Genomic DNA, 13,306 nt, shown 5'->3' on the forward strand with positions numbered 1-13,306 from the left:
TAAGGGAAGCGGGGCGGAGTGTAAGTCGTTCAAGGTTTTTGTGGCATTTTTGGCTGAGTAATATTTTAGTCTATTATTAGATTATTTGTTGGTGCTAATTTTGTAGCTATTAAGTGAGCATTCGAAGCTAGCTTTTGATCCGAAGTATTCTAATGTTTTATTCAAACGTATTGGATGGTTGTTGCTTCTTAGGTAAACATCTTGCCAGTAAAATTCATGGGTATTGTACAGATATAGCCTGAGTGTTTGCAAAGTTAATGAAGAGGTACTATATTTAGAAAAAAGATGGTAGTAGTGACGAACTTTGGAACATGCCAGAATTTGGATAGGAAATGCGATGGTGGTTGTTGTTTATTGTTACTTTGAACAGACGGTTAGTCAAAAAGGTTGGTGTTGGGCGTGATTAATCGACTGGAAGCGCATACATGTTTGAACAGGAGGCTAGAATGCCATGAATACATGTTGACGTTTAATTTCTAGAGATAGTAAGGGCGAGAGTCAATGCTCGTCGTGTTGTCGTTATAAGAGGTATAACAGGTGTTATACTGAGATGGAAACCACAGAAGATACTAGGAAGAGGTACGTAACGTTCAAGGTGTCTCTAGATCTTCTTTGAGACAACAGATTCGAAGATCTTACTGAAGACTGGAGCAAGACAAATTGGTAGGTAGATATAGCTATCAGTAGGATGTTTGCTGGATTTAAGGAAGAGAAAGATTTATGAGTTCCTCCAGTGTCAAAGAGTGGTATTATATTAAGCATCTGGGATTTATGATAAGGAAAAAGACATTCGTTAAGGTATCAGTCCTTGATTTGGTGATGACTATGCTCTGTGTTATGTTTCTTTGTAACAGTAGATTATATACCATATTTTGTGAATGAAATCCGTTTGTGATGTGGATTTTATTGGTAGAAGTTGTGTATGAACAGAGCAGTCAGTGTCTTAATGCACTCACGATTATACTGGTTACACGAGGGATGCATAAGCAATATTAACTTCCCATCAATGAGGACATTATTAAATATAGTGGAACTATGGGGCCATTAAGTTCATTAATTTCTTAGGGGGAGGAAGTACAAAAGTTGACTTTAGTTATGTTTCCTAGAAGAAGTTAGTAGTTTTCGAGGAGGGGTGGTAATGAGTGTTAGTGTGATCTGTATGTTTGTTAAAAGCCTTCTAATGTTTACTTCAGTTTATGTGTAGTGTTTTAATACGTTTTCTGTCTGTCTCGAGCAGTTGCATAGTATTTTTGGACTTAATACGCTACAGATGTGCCCACAATTTTTGCCGAAGTTGTTTAGTATGACTGTCATAGGTACAGAGGAACAAGCAATGTAGCCAGCGAGAATCTATAAGCACTTCAGAAGCTATGTGGGGGACAAGAGTTCCGTTTGGATAGATGGGATGGGTGGATATGTGCACTGAGGCAACGTAATACATTGCTTGTTGTAGGAAGGAAGCAGCATTGGTTATATATTCGTGATTTTGGAACGTGGCGGTTTGGCTTCTGGCCCGGATGTGGGTGTGCTATCTGTAGAGATTCCAGTTGGCATTATTCTAATCTTGTATTACTTTGGGATAGTTGCTGTGGAGGTGCAGTAGTTGGTATTGAATGTGGACTAGGATCAACTGAACTACACTCCTGGAAATTGAAATAAGAACACCGTGAATTCATTGTCCCAGGAAGGGGAAACTTTATTGACACATTCCTGGGGTCAGATACATCACATGATCACACTGACAGAACCACAGGCACATAGACACAGGCAACAGAGCATGCACAATGTCGGCACTAGTACAGTGTATATCCACCTTTCGCAGCAATGCAGGCTGCTATTCTCCCATGGAGACGATCGTAGAGATGCTGGATGTAGTCCTGTGGAACGGCTTGCCATGCCATTTCCACCTGGCGCCTCAGTTGGACCAGCGTTCGTGCTGGACGTGCAGACCGCGTGAGACGACGCTTCATCCAGTCCCACACATGCTCAATGGGGGACAGATCCGGAGATCTTGCTGGCCAGGGTAGTTGACTTACACCTTCTAGAGCACGTTGGGTGGCACGGGATACATGCGGACGTGCATTGTCCTGTTGGAACAGCAAGTTCCCTTGCCGGTCTAGGAATGGTAGAACGATGGGTTCGATGACGGTTTGGATGTACCGTGCACTATTCAGTGTCCCCTCGACGATCACCAGTGGTGTACGGCCAGTGTAGGAGATCGCTCCCCACACCATGATGCCGGGTGTTGGCCCTGTGTGCCTCGGTCGTATGCAGTCCTGATTGTGGCGCTCACCTGCACGGCGCCAAACACGCATACGACCATCATTGGCACCAAGGCAGAAGCGACTCTCATTGCTGAAGACGACACGTCTCCATTCGTCCCTCCATTCACGCCTGTCGCGACACCACTGGAGGCGGGCTGCACGATGTTGGGGCGTGAGCAGAAGACGGCCTAACGGTGTGCGGGACCGTAGCCCAGCTTCATGGAGACGGTTGCGAATGGTCCTCGCCGATACCCCAGGAGCAACAGTGTCCCTAATTTGCTGGGAAGTGGCGGTGCGGTCCCCTACGGCACCGCGTAGGATCCTACGGTCTTGGCGTGCATCCGTGCGTCGCTGCGGTCCGGTCCCAGGTCGACGGGCACGTGCACCTTCCGCCGACCACTGGCGACAACATCGATGTACTGTGGAGACCTCACGCCCCACGTGTTGAGCAATTCGGCGGTACGTCCACTCGGCATCCCACATGCCCACTATACGCCCTCGCTCAAAGTCTGTCAACTGCACATACGGTTCACGTCCACGCTGTCGCGGCATGCTACCAGTGTTAAAGACTGCGATGGAGCTCCGTATGCCACGGCAAACTGGCTGACACTGACGGCGGCGGTGCACAAATGCTGCGCAGCTAGCGCCATTCGACGGCCAACACCGCTGTTCCTGGTGTGTCCGCTGTGCCGTGCGTGTGATCATTGCTTGTATAGCCCTCTCGCAGTGTCCGGAGCAAGTATGGTGAGTCTGACACCCCGGTGTCAATGTGTTCTTTTTTCCATTTCCAGGAGTGTATAATCACATCTAGTCAAACCAAGGATCTGTGAATTTTGCGTCCAAGGAAATTGACGGATGCCATTATTAAGTTTGCCGGTCGCGGTGGTCTAGCGGTTCTAGGCGCTCAGTCCGGAACCGCGAGAATGCTACGGTCGCAGGTTCGAATCCTGCCTCGGGCATGGATGTTTGTGATGTCCTTAGGTTAGTTAGGTTTAAGTAGTTTTAAGTTCTAGGGGACTGATGACCATAGATGTTAAGTCCCATAGTGCTCAGAGCCATTTGAACCATTATTACGTTTGGGCTGGATGGCCCTGAGAGTGGGTGAGGGAGGTTAGAGAAACTAAGTCTGCTAAGTGGAAGGTAATTTACTGACGCCCCCCATTGAGTTCAGGAGTAGCTGTGAATATTGAGGTGGTTTGTGACATAATGTGGATGTTTCTCAGGTATCCGATGGTGACTCCGTCTTTCACCACCAGAGACCTAAGATTGTCAGTTGACCGTAGGCAGTGGGGATACATGGACACATGCACGTAGTGTTGTAAAGTTGAAGAAATGTTTCACTCAAAAAAGGTGTGGATGTGATTCTCTTCTATATCCCTAGCCTCTGCAAGCTTCAACTCAATCTTGGTCTGAACACGATCAGGCATCACAGACTAGCTTAAGTACTTTTACAAAAGGGCACACTTGTATTCAGATTCACCCATGGTATAAAGTGACTTGCTTTCTGTTTCTCTAATTGCACTCCGTCTTCAGGCCACGAGTGGCCTACCGGGACCATCCGACCGCCGTGTCATCCTCAGTGGAGGATGCAGATAGGAGTGGCGTGGTGTCAGCACACCGCTGTCCCGGTCGTTATGATGGTATTCTTGACCGAAGCCGCTACTATTCGGTCGAGTAGCTCCTCAATTGGCATCACGAGGCTGAGTGAACCCCGAAATATGGCAACAGCGCATGGCAGCCTGGATGGTCACCCATCCAAGTGCCGACCACGCCCGATAGCGCTTAACTTCAGTGATCTCACGGGAACCGGTGTATCCACTGCGGCAAGGCCGTTGCCTGTTTCTTTAATTGAGTGGTCGCGATTCCCAAGGCCACCAATCACTTTAGATCACGTATTGCCCCTCTCTAATGAATCGTTGCCCACTGTCTAATGAGTCCATTTTTTTTTTTTAATGGGAAGATAAATTTTATGAGAGGGTGAACAACGTAACAGTGCAGCCCGCTTCCTGCTGCCAGCTGCCGACCTCATTGTACACGTGTTTAGAATCGGCGCCTCCCTCCACACCATTCTTCCCTTACATAAGGTCGGACAACATAATAAATCAGTGGTAGTCGTACACTAGAATACATACCGTGGTACTACACAGATCAGAAACACACTTGTATTTGCCAAGCACCATTTATCGTCATCAATCGTCAATTACGAATACAACATGACAATGCGAGTTGGTGGAGTGGTTAAGACACTGCAATCGCATCCGAGAGGAAAAAGCATAAACACCAGTTCAGTCATCCCGATTTACCTTAAAATTAATCGCTAATGTCGAATGTCGAGACGGTTCCTTTGAATAAAATTTCGATCGATTACCTTCCTCGCGTTAGTCAGTCCGACACTGTGCTCCGCCTCTGTAGCATCTGTTGTTGATGGGACGTTAAATTCTTATCTTCCTTCAGCTACAATATCAAATCCTTGACGACCAGGTGAAAACATAAAGAGGGAGGCGGGAGACAGAGCACTATACATGGTGTTACAAAAACGTACGGCCAAACTTTCAGGAAACATTCCTCACACACAAAGAAAGAAAATATGTTATGTGGACATGTGTCCGGAAACGCTTACTTTCCATGTTAGAGCTCATTTTATTACTTCTCTTCAAATCACATTAATCATGGAATGGAAACACACAGCAACAGAACGTACCAGCGTGACTTCAAACACTTTGTTACAGGAAATGTTCAAAACGTCCTCCGTTAGCGAGGGTACATGCATCCACCCTCTGTCGCATGGAATCCCTGATGCGCTGATGCAACCCTGGAGAATGGCGTATTGTATCACAGCCGTCCACAATACGAGCACGAAGAGTCTCTAAATTTGGTACCGGGGTTGCGTAGACAAGAGCTTTCAAATGCCCCCATAAATGAAAGTCAAGAGGGTTTAGGTCAGGGGAGCGTGGAGGCCATGGAATTGGTCCGCCTCTACCAATCCATCGGTCACCGAATCTGTTGTTGAGAAGCGTACGAACACTTCGACTGAAATGTGCAGGAGCTCCATCGTGCATGAACCACATGTTGTGTCGTACTTGTAAAGGCACATGTTCTAGCAGCACAGTTAGAGTATCCCGTATGAAATCATGATAACGTGCTCCATTGAGCGTAGGTGGAAGAACGTGGGGCCCAATCAAGACATCACCAACAATGCCTGCCCAAACGTTCACAGAAAATCTGTGTTGATGACGTGATTGCACAATTGCGTACGGATTCTCGTCAGCCCACACATGTTGATTGTGAAAATTTACAATTTGATCACGTTGGAATGAAGCCTCATCCGTAAAGAGAACATTTGCACTGAAATGAGCATTGACACATTGTTGGATGAACCATTCGCAGAACTGTACCCGTGGAGGCCAATCAGCTGCTGATAGTGCCTGCACACGCTGTACATGGTACGGAAACAACTGGTTCTCCCGTAGCACTATCCATACAGCGACGCGGTCAACGTTACCTTGTACAGCAGCAACTTCTCTGACGCTGACATTAGGGTTATCGTCAACTGCACGAAGAATTGCCTCGTCCATTGCAGGTGTCCTCGTCGTTCTAGGTTTTCCCCAGTCGCGAGTCATAGGCTGGAATGTTCCGTGGTCCCTAAGACGCCGATAAATTGCTTCGAACGTCTTCCTGTCGGGACACCTTCGTTCTGGAAATCTGTCTCGATACAAACGTACCGCGCCACGGCTATTGCCCCGTGCTAATCCATACATCAAATGGGCAGCTGCCAACTCCGCATGTGTAAACATTGCACTGACAGCAAAACCACGTTCGTGATGAACACTAACCTGTTGATCATACGTACTGATGTGCTTGATGCTAGTACTGTAGAGCAATGATTCGCATGTCAACACAAGCACCGAAGTCAACATTACCTTCCTTCAATTGGACCAACTGGCGGTGAATCGAGGAAGTACAGTACATACTGACGAAACTAAAATGAGTTCTAACATGGAAATTAAGCGTTGTTACGAAGATATGTGTGCATCTGGCACAGGCATTACGGCTTCTGGATATCGATTTTGAGAAAGCCTTCGATAGTGTCAGCCGTGAGTACTTAAGGAGTGTGTCACAGCATTTCAGATTTCCCCAAGCAAAGCACAATAGATTTATTGTTACGAAACGGTTTCCAAAGTGCAAGTAAACGGACATCTTACGGAAACATTTCCCAATCCAACGTTCCGTCTGACAGGGTTGCTCTTTATCAGGGATGTTCTCCATCATCACTTTAGAACTACTAATCCATACAGTCAGTACTTACATGCCATGTATGCCTGTTATCATAATACTTATGACACCCATTCTAAAATTCTCCGACCTGTAGGGCGTTTTCACAAGGAAGCAATGGCGTCAAGTAAGAACAACTATTAAATACATCTCTTGTGACTAAAGGAAGGGCGCATCCCTTTACCTAATGTGTAGAAATGGATGAGTTGGGTGTGAAATAAGGAAAGAAACATAAACGTCCCAACTGGCTTTAATTCCAAAGGGAACGGTACAAGTAAGACGTTCCCTGATAGCGAATAGTGTGAGGAACTTGAATATCATTCACAGGATTCTACAGGCCAACACACTGTCTCAGGCCAAAATGCGATGTGTTGCACTCGTCATTCCCGTTGATAGGAAATATATACTAAACTTTAAAAAATACGTAGTATGGTCTATTTGAAAAAGTATGTTTTTTCATGTAGCCAGGGATTAGAGATGGTAACCTAGTCTTAGTCGATTGTGAGACCAAATGTCCAGCCCTTGTAGCGAAAAGTCTAATAAACACACTGAAACTGCATTAAAATTTGTCGGATTTACCAAAGATTACATGGAGGTGTGTGTGAATTCCCAAGGAACCAGACTGCTGAGATCATCGGTCGCTCTAGACTTACACACTACTTAAACTAACTTCTGCTAAGAACAACACACATACCCATGCCCGAGGGAGGACTCGAACCTCCAGCTAGAGGTGCTGTGCAATCCGTGACATGGCGCCTCGAACCGCGCGGCCACTCCGCGCAGCTACATGGAGGTATCACGGTAGAGCCATAGGTTAAAGGTAAATGCAGGCAACTATATCTGGAGCCTTACAAACCGCAATGTATCTATTGGAGAAGATTCCTAATTAAGGGCGGCAAATACAATTATTGTAAATTTTAAGAAGGAAACTCTATACCAGATTAAACACAATGACTTAAACTGGAAGATGGTATGGCCGAATCCATCAGCTCACATACACGCTCAGCTGCATTCGTGTTCTAGAAATACTTCAATCCTGACAGCATTGTGTTGCCACGAAATAAAACTGATGAGTCATCCATTTCGCACTGCGACTTGTTGGCACACCCATGTACCGGACAGTGGCTTTCCGCCAAATTACATGTCTGTGGAAGTTGGATACACTTTATAATCAACGAGTGTTAACTAATTAAACATCTAGAATTTAATGTGTATGAATGTCAAAGCGTTTCCAGTCTCCAAGACAAGAACACTTGCGTGGTTTATAGATTTGTATTCAATGAAGAATGAGAATCAACAGCAGTTCTTTGCTACAAGCGGAAATCATAGAAATCCAGCAATTCGTGGTTATATAATGGTTTTAGCAGACCATATGAAACGAGTAAATTGATGGACAATTACTCACCTGCGATGTAGCGATTTTAATAATGACTCATTACTGGAAATATTCTCAGAATTCAGAGAAAGGCGAGTATAAAAAAACCTTTCAGATCTTTTTTAAGATGCTGCCTGGGTCGTTCAAGCCATTAGGCAAGACAAAGCGACCGCCTAGTTTCAGGGGTGGCAGAGGGCGGAAAAAATTTATTTCAAGTCAGTCAGAGAAAAAATTCAGCAAATGAGGAGTAAAATGAAAAAGAGGAAAAATTAAAATACCGAATTGTTTTCAAAAGCTTCCGGAACATTTGCTTAATAAGTATTTACTTAATTTGACGAAAGTAAGCATATTGAACCGTATATAAAAAAAAAGAGAACACTGTTCGGAAAACATTCTCAGGGCAAAAGAACGTACTCTGAGCAAGTTCTCAGTTTCACACGAATAAAAAATTTGGAGCATATTCTCTGACGAGGGAATATTTACTACCTCCCCTCCTTCTTGAGAAGGATTATCTGCGTGTGTCGTCTGCCGCGTCCGACTCAGAACACATGCGTAATCTTACATTTCATGTAACTCGCTCAAACAGGCAAGCTGTTTAGTGCACAGGTATGGAAATGGCGCCAGCGTGTTCTGGGATAGTTGAACTACGTCGTGATTTTAGTTTTATGTATGGCAACAGATTATTAAAATGATACACGGACATTTTATGGAAATGCATTTTCTGACGGTGTTACCGAATTTTCGACATGTGGTTAGCTTTTTTGTTATTGAAGTTAGCTGAACACATTACGCGAACTAAATTTTAAGAATGCATCTCATTTTCACCTACCCCAAACCGGAACTCTGTCAGAGTTTTCTAAGACAGATAACTTTAGTTAAATATGATGCATAAACAAATGGTTCGCTCACAAGTCACGTACTGAAACGGCCCCTGTGAGTTTTCGTTACAATCAGCAAATCGCTAGGATTGTAATAAACCACTTATTACTTTTCCTGAGCTGCCTACTTATTTCAAACATAACAAACTAGAGGATTTATGCTGTGAGAAAACATGAAGAATAACATCTGAAAATCTGATAGACTTACAATGCCCTGGAGACATATGAGTGCCAACTGTATCTTCTTCTGCTGCTGATCCTTTTACTATAGCGAAATGACCTCGAATGAAGAGGCACATGAAATTGCTCTAGTTGTAAAGGTGGTAGGGAAGAAGGGGACTTGATTCTTACTGACCTAGAATGGAAAATTGGGAGGAGAGGGGTTCCTTCCATTTTTGACACATAGAATTGGCCTACATGGTTATCTGCGCTCCTACCAACACATTGGTTCAGTGAATTTTAATGTACCACTTAAAATTACTCTAGATGTCGGAATTTTCCAAGGAATGGAGGTGGGTACCGGGGATTTCAGAAGGTAGCCCTGAAGATAACAATTTCATTTGCCTCAGGTATAATGTAGACTGGAAGTGACTTTGAGATAAGATAACTACTAGGATCAGAACCCACACTGCCATCCTACTGAAATGAATTGCTCAAATAAGATTTCATAGCACCTGCTTATCTTCGAAAATGTGTCGGCTTGGTTTCAAGTTGAGCTGGGAATGATTCGAGATCACAATAAAAAACTTTTCTGTGAAATAAAAAAGTAACACTAATCAAAATTAAGGCAATCTGCTATCCTACTCTGTGCATAACAGCATTGACCCTCCACAAGGTAACTGAGATGTTGTTGCCCAAAGCAGTCAAAGATGGCGCTAAAGAAGTCATCCAGTACGTCAGGAGGTTTGCTTCGACAATGCACAGCAAGTTTCAACTGGTCCCACGCGTGCTAATTCAAGTTCACGTCAGAATCTGCCCCAGCTAATTGCATTTGGTTGAGTCCTGCCTCCAGGAAAAGTGTAGATTGTTTGTTCACACGTTATCGCTTTGTAAGACAACACAATCGCCGAACTAATTCCTGTTGAGCTGACAATAGTTTGGAGAATCCTGTTTCGGTACTGCACAGCCTTAAAATTGTATTCTATAATGGTAAGAAAGTCTCAATATCTGTACATGATAACTGTTCAAAACATAACTGAGCTACTTCCTGCTGAACGCATAAGACTGAAACCCTGAGACGTGCGTTGACACATAGCTGCCTCAACACTCTTCTATGACGATCATTAGGTATCAGACAAATTCTGCACTCATAAATGAAGAACCCGATGCTATTAGTCCAGGTTTCCTTGCAGGTGTGGGTGATTTTGTACTGTTATTCATAACTGACACATATGTAGACAGTGTAGCGACAGTTTTCTTCAGTCTAGGTAGACACAGCCTATCATTTCCTTCCAAAATGGCAGCGTGCAGTTAGGTTATGTACCATTATCTGATTGTGTCAGACTTGCTTATAGTGTCCCTCAGAAATTAAACTCCATTGTACTGGATGGTTCCAACTACGGTGCAGCTACTCACAGAGGTCCAGTGCGGGCAGTAGTTATCATATGGCAGCGAAACTTGGTAGATATTCTAATGCATTAACGCGGAACAGATTTATGCTGAAAAAATTACTCCCAGTTTTGGCCAGCAGGTGCAAATTTGGCGCTGTAATAGACATCAACAGTCCTCATATTGAACAAATTGTGTAAGTGCCAGTTAATAATATCAGCATTACACTTTCCTCGCTTGTTTGACCTTTTCTATCCTTCGCCTGTTTCTATCTCATTTCAAATGCTAAGATTTCTATACGCGTTTCTTGCATTCACAGTGCCATATTTGCGCCTGGTGGTCAAAATTGAAACCAATTTTTTTCCAGCGTAAAACGGTTCCGCATTAACACATTTGAGTGTCTTGAAGGTTTCGATGTCATACGATAATTACAGCCCAGACTGGACCTCTGTGGGTAGCTACACTTTAGTTGTAACTACATGCAGTATTAAATGCAAAAGCAATTAAAAGTAATTTCTGTTCATTCTTTTTAACTACGCTTTTCTTTTAAAAACAGACTTACTCGACTTTGCTTGCTAACTGGCGGAAACTTCTAAGTTAACTGTCATCTAGTGGTAAAGGAAATACACTGTAAGAAAAACAAACCGACACACTACTAATGAATTATCCAAATGGGCAGAAATCAGTCGATGTAACGACTCTGTACAGACAAAGAAATGATTACAATTTCATAAAAATGGTTCAAATGGTTCAAATGGCTCTGAGCACTATGGGACTTAACATATATGGTCATGAGTCCCCTAGAACTTAGAACTACTTAAACCTAACTAACCTAAGGACAGCACACAACACCCAGCCATCAAGAGGCAGAGAAAATCCCTGACCCCGCCGGGAATCGAACCCGGGAACCCGGGCGTGGGAAGCGAGAGCGCTACCGCACGACCACGAGATGCGGGCATTTCAGAAAAAATGGATGATTTATCCAAGAGGAAATCTTCACAAAATGAGCAAATCAGTAACACGTTGGACTACTTCTGCCCCTGAAGTAAGCAGTTAGTCGTACTGGCGCTGACTGATAGAGTTGCCGGATGTTCTCCTCAGGATATTGTGCCAAATTATGTCTAGTTAACGCGTTAGATCGTGAAAATCCTGAGTTAGTTGGAAGGCTCTGACCATAATCCTCCAAACGTTCTCACCTGTAGAGAGAACTGGCGACCTCGCTGTTCAAGACAGTTTTTGGCAAGCATGAAGACAAATAATAGAAACCCTCTTCGTGTGCAGGCTGGTTTTATCTTGCTGAAATGGAAGTCCAGGATGGCTTGCATGAAGGACAAGAAAATGGGGCATAGAAATTGTCAACATACCACTATGCTGTCTGGGTGCTGCAGATGACAACCAAAGGGGTTCTGCTACGAAAAGAAATTTCACCCCATACCATCACTCCTGGTTTCCAGGCTGAATGGTAGGTGCCAGTCAGCTTGGTATCAAACCATTGTCTGTATCATCTCCACTTCTCTTTGCTGGTCATTGAGACTCAGTTCGAAGCAAGACTCATCACTGAAGGTAGTTCTACTACAGACAATGAGATTCCAGATTGAAAATATGTCTCGAGACACTCTAGACAGTGGCAGGATACCATACTGATTGTCAACTGCCATATCGCCTGACAACCAGGAGTGGTGGTCTTGGGTGCCATTTCATTTTGTAGCAGGACTGCTACAAGGCTGATTCTGGATATATGATTTGCTATATTAATATATAGCAGTTTTGAAGATCTGTAAGTGCCAAACTTACATGTACAATGCATCAAAGACAAGGAATTTGAGACTTATGAGAATTTTACCCATTTATCAGACATTTTATGGGACTCAGGTATAAATCAGTATTTTTCACAGTAACAAATATACTATGGATCTACATTAGTAATTATATATGAAAAGGGGTTTTAACCATTATTAGTAGACTTATAGACATATAAGCCACTTATATGTTCTTATTTTTCGAACAGTGAACAGTTACCCATTTTACTCACTTCTGATGTCAAATAATGAAACACAACATGTCTTCTTCAATTCTTAATTTACAAAATGCATAACCCTCTCAGATATATAAATATATTAATCTCTAAAAAACCAAGCACATATTTTACTCCATTCAGTATTTATTGTTGGCTGAATTCATCTGTTTGCATTTTCAGGAGTAATCTTGTGGCGTACGACATTTTGCATCCCAAGAAGAGATTTCCCGTAGTATTAAATTTCTAATTATCAATGTAATACAAGAAAAAACTTTTCCAGTATCAGAACTGTTTCTAATTTCTATGGAAATGTTTAAAAACATGCTGAAGTAAATACATATATGTCCTTCCAAGTATGATGTAATTAATTTATACACATTATACTAAAATGACAATAAACTTATTATGTAAGCAGATGGCAATTTTGTGACAGTAGATAATCATGTAACTGGTTAAAGGTAGATTTGTTGGACAGTCTGCTACCACTATGAAAACAAAGTACTCTATATTTTCATTTCATATTAATATCAGTCACTCAAATACAGTGATTATACCACTATAACCTAATGCGAAAGACATTCAAACCATATTATTTAATTATATGTAAGTTACCAACACAAAAATGTTATCGCTTATTATTATTAGACAATAATTAATCCCTCTGATAATTACTTTCTCCAACTATATTTTTTGCTTGAATTGCTGTTCTTAAGAGGAAAACTTCTGAACTCAAAATAACACTAGTGCATAAAACCCTGCAGCAATAGAGTACAATTGTTTCTAAGCTGTAAGAAATTGCTGATTTCAAACATTCATTAAAAATGATGTTGTTATTTAATTCATAAATTTCTTATTGCCATACCACTTAAGATTGCTGGTGTTATGTATGTACAACTTTTATCCCATTTTAAACATAGAAAATACTCTCTCACAGAATGAAGCTCTTACATAT

At 42.7% G+C, this 13,306-nt stretch overlaps 1 protein-coding gene and 1 pseudogene across 1 annotated transcript in view; one reads left to right on the plus strand and one right to left on the minus strand.

The window, feature by feature from the left end:
• Positions 1-12,981, plus strand: part of LOC126185039 (uncharacterized) — a 74,620-nt gene extending 61,639 nt beyond the window's left edge. The window contains exon 2 of the mRNA XM_049927786.1: positions 12,535-12,981. Within this exon, the coding sequence (XP_049783743.1) occupies positions 12,535-12,540 (6 nt within the window). The 3' untranslated portion in view covers positions 12,541-12,981. The remainder of the gene's footprint in view (positions 1-12,534) is intronic.
• On the minus strand, positions 3,984-4,101 carry LOC126185968 (5S ribosomal RNA; annotated as a pseudogene).
• Positions 12,982-13,306: the final 325 nt, after the last annotated feature.

This window comes from Schistocerca cancellata, chromosome 4 (assembly GCF_023864275.1).
Source record: "Schistocerca cancellata isolate TAMUIC-IGC-003103 chromosome 4, iqSchCanc2.1, whole genome shotgun sequence".
NCBI classification, from domain to species: domain Eukaryota; kingdom Metazoa; phylum Arthropoda; class Insecta; order Orthoptera; family Acrididae; genus Schistocerca; species Schistocerca cancellata.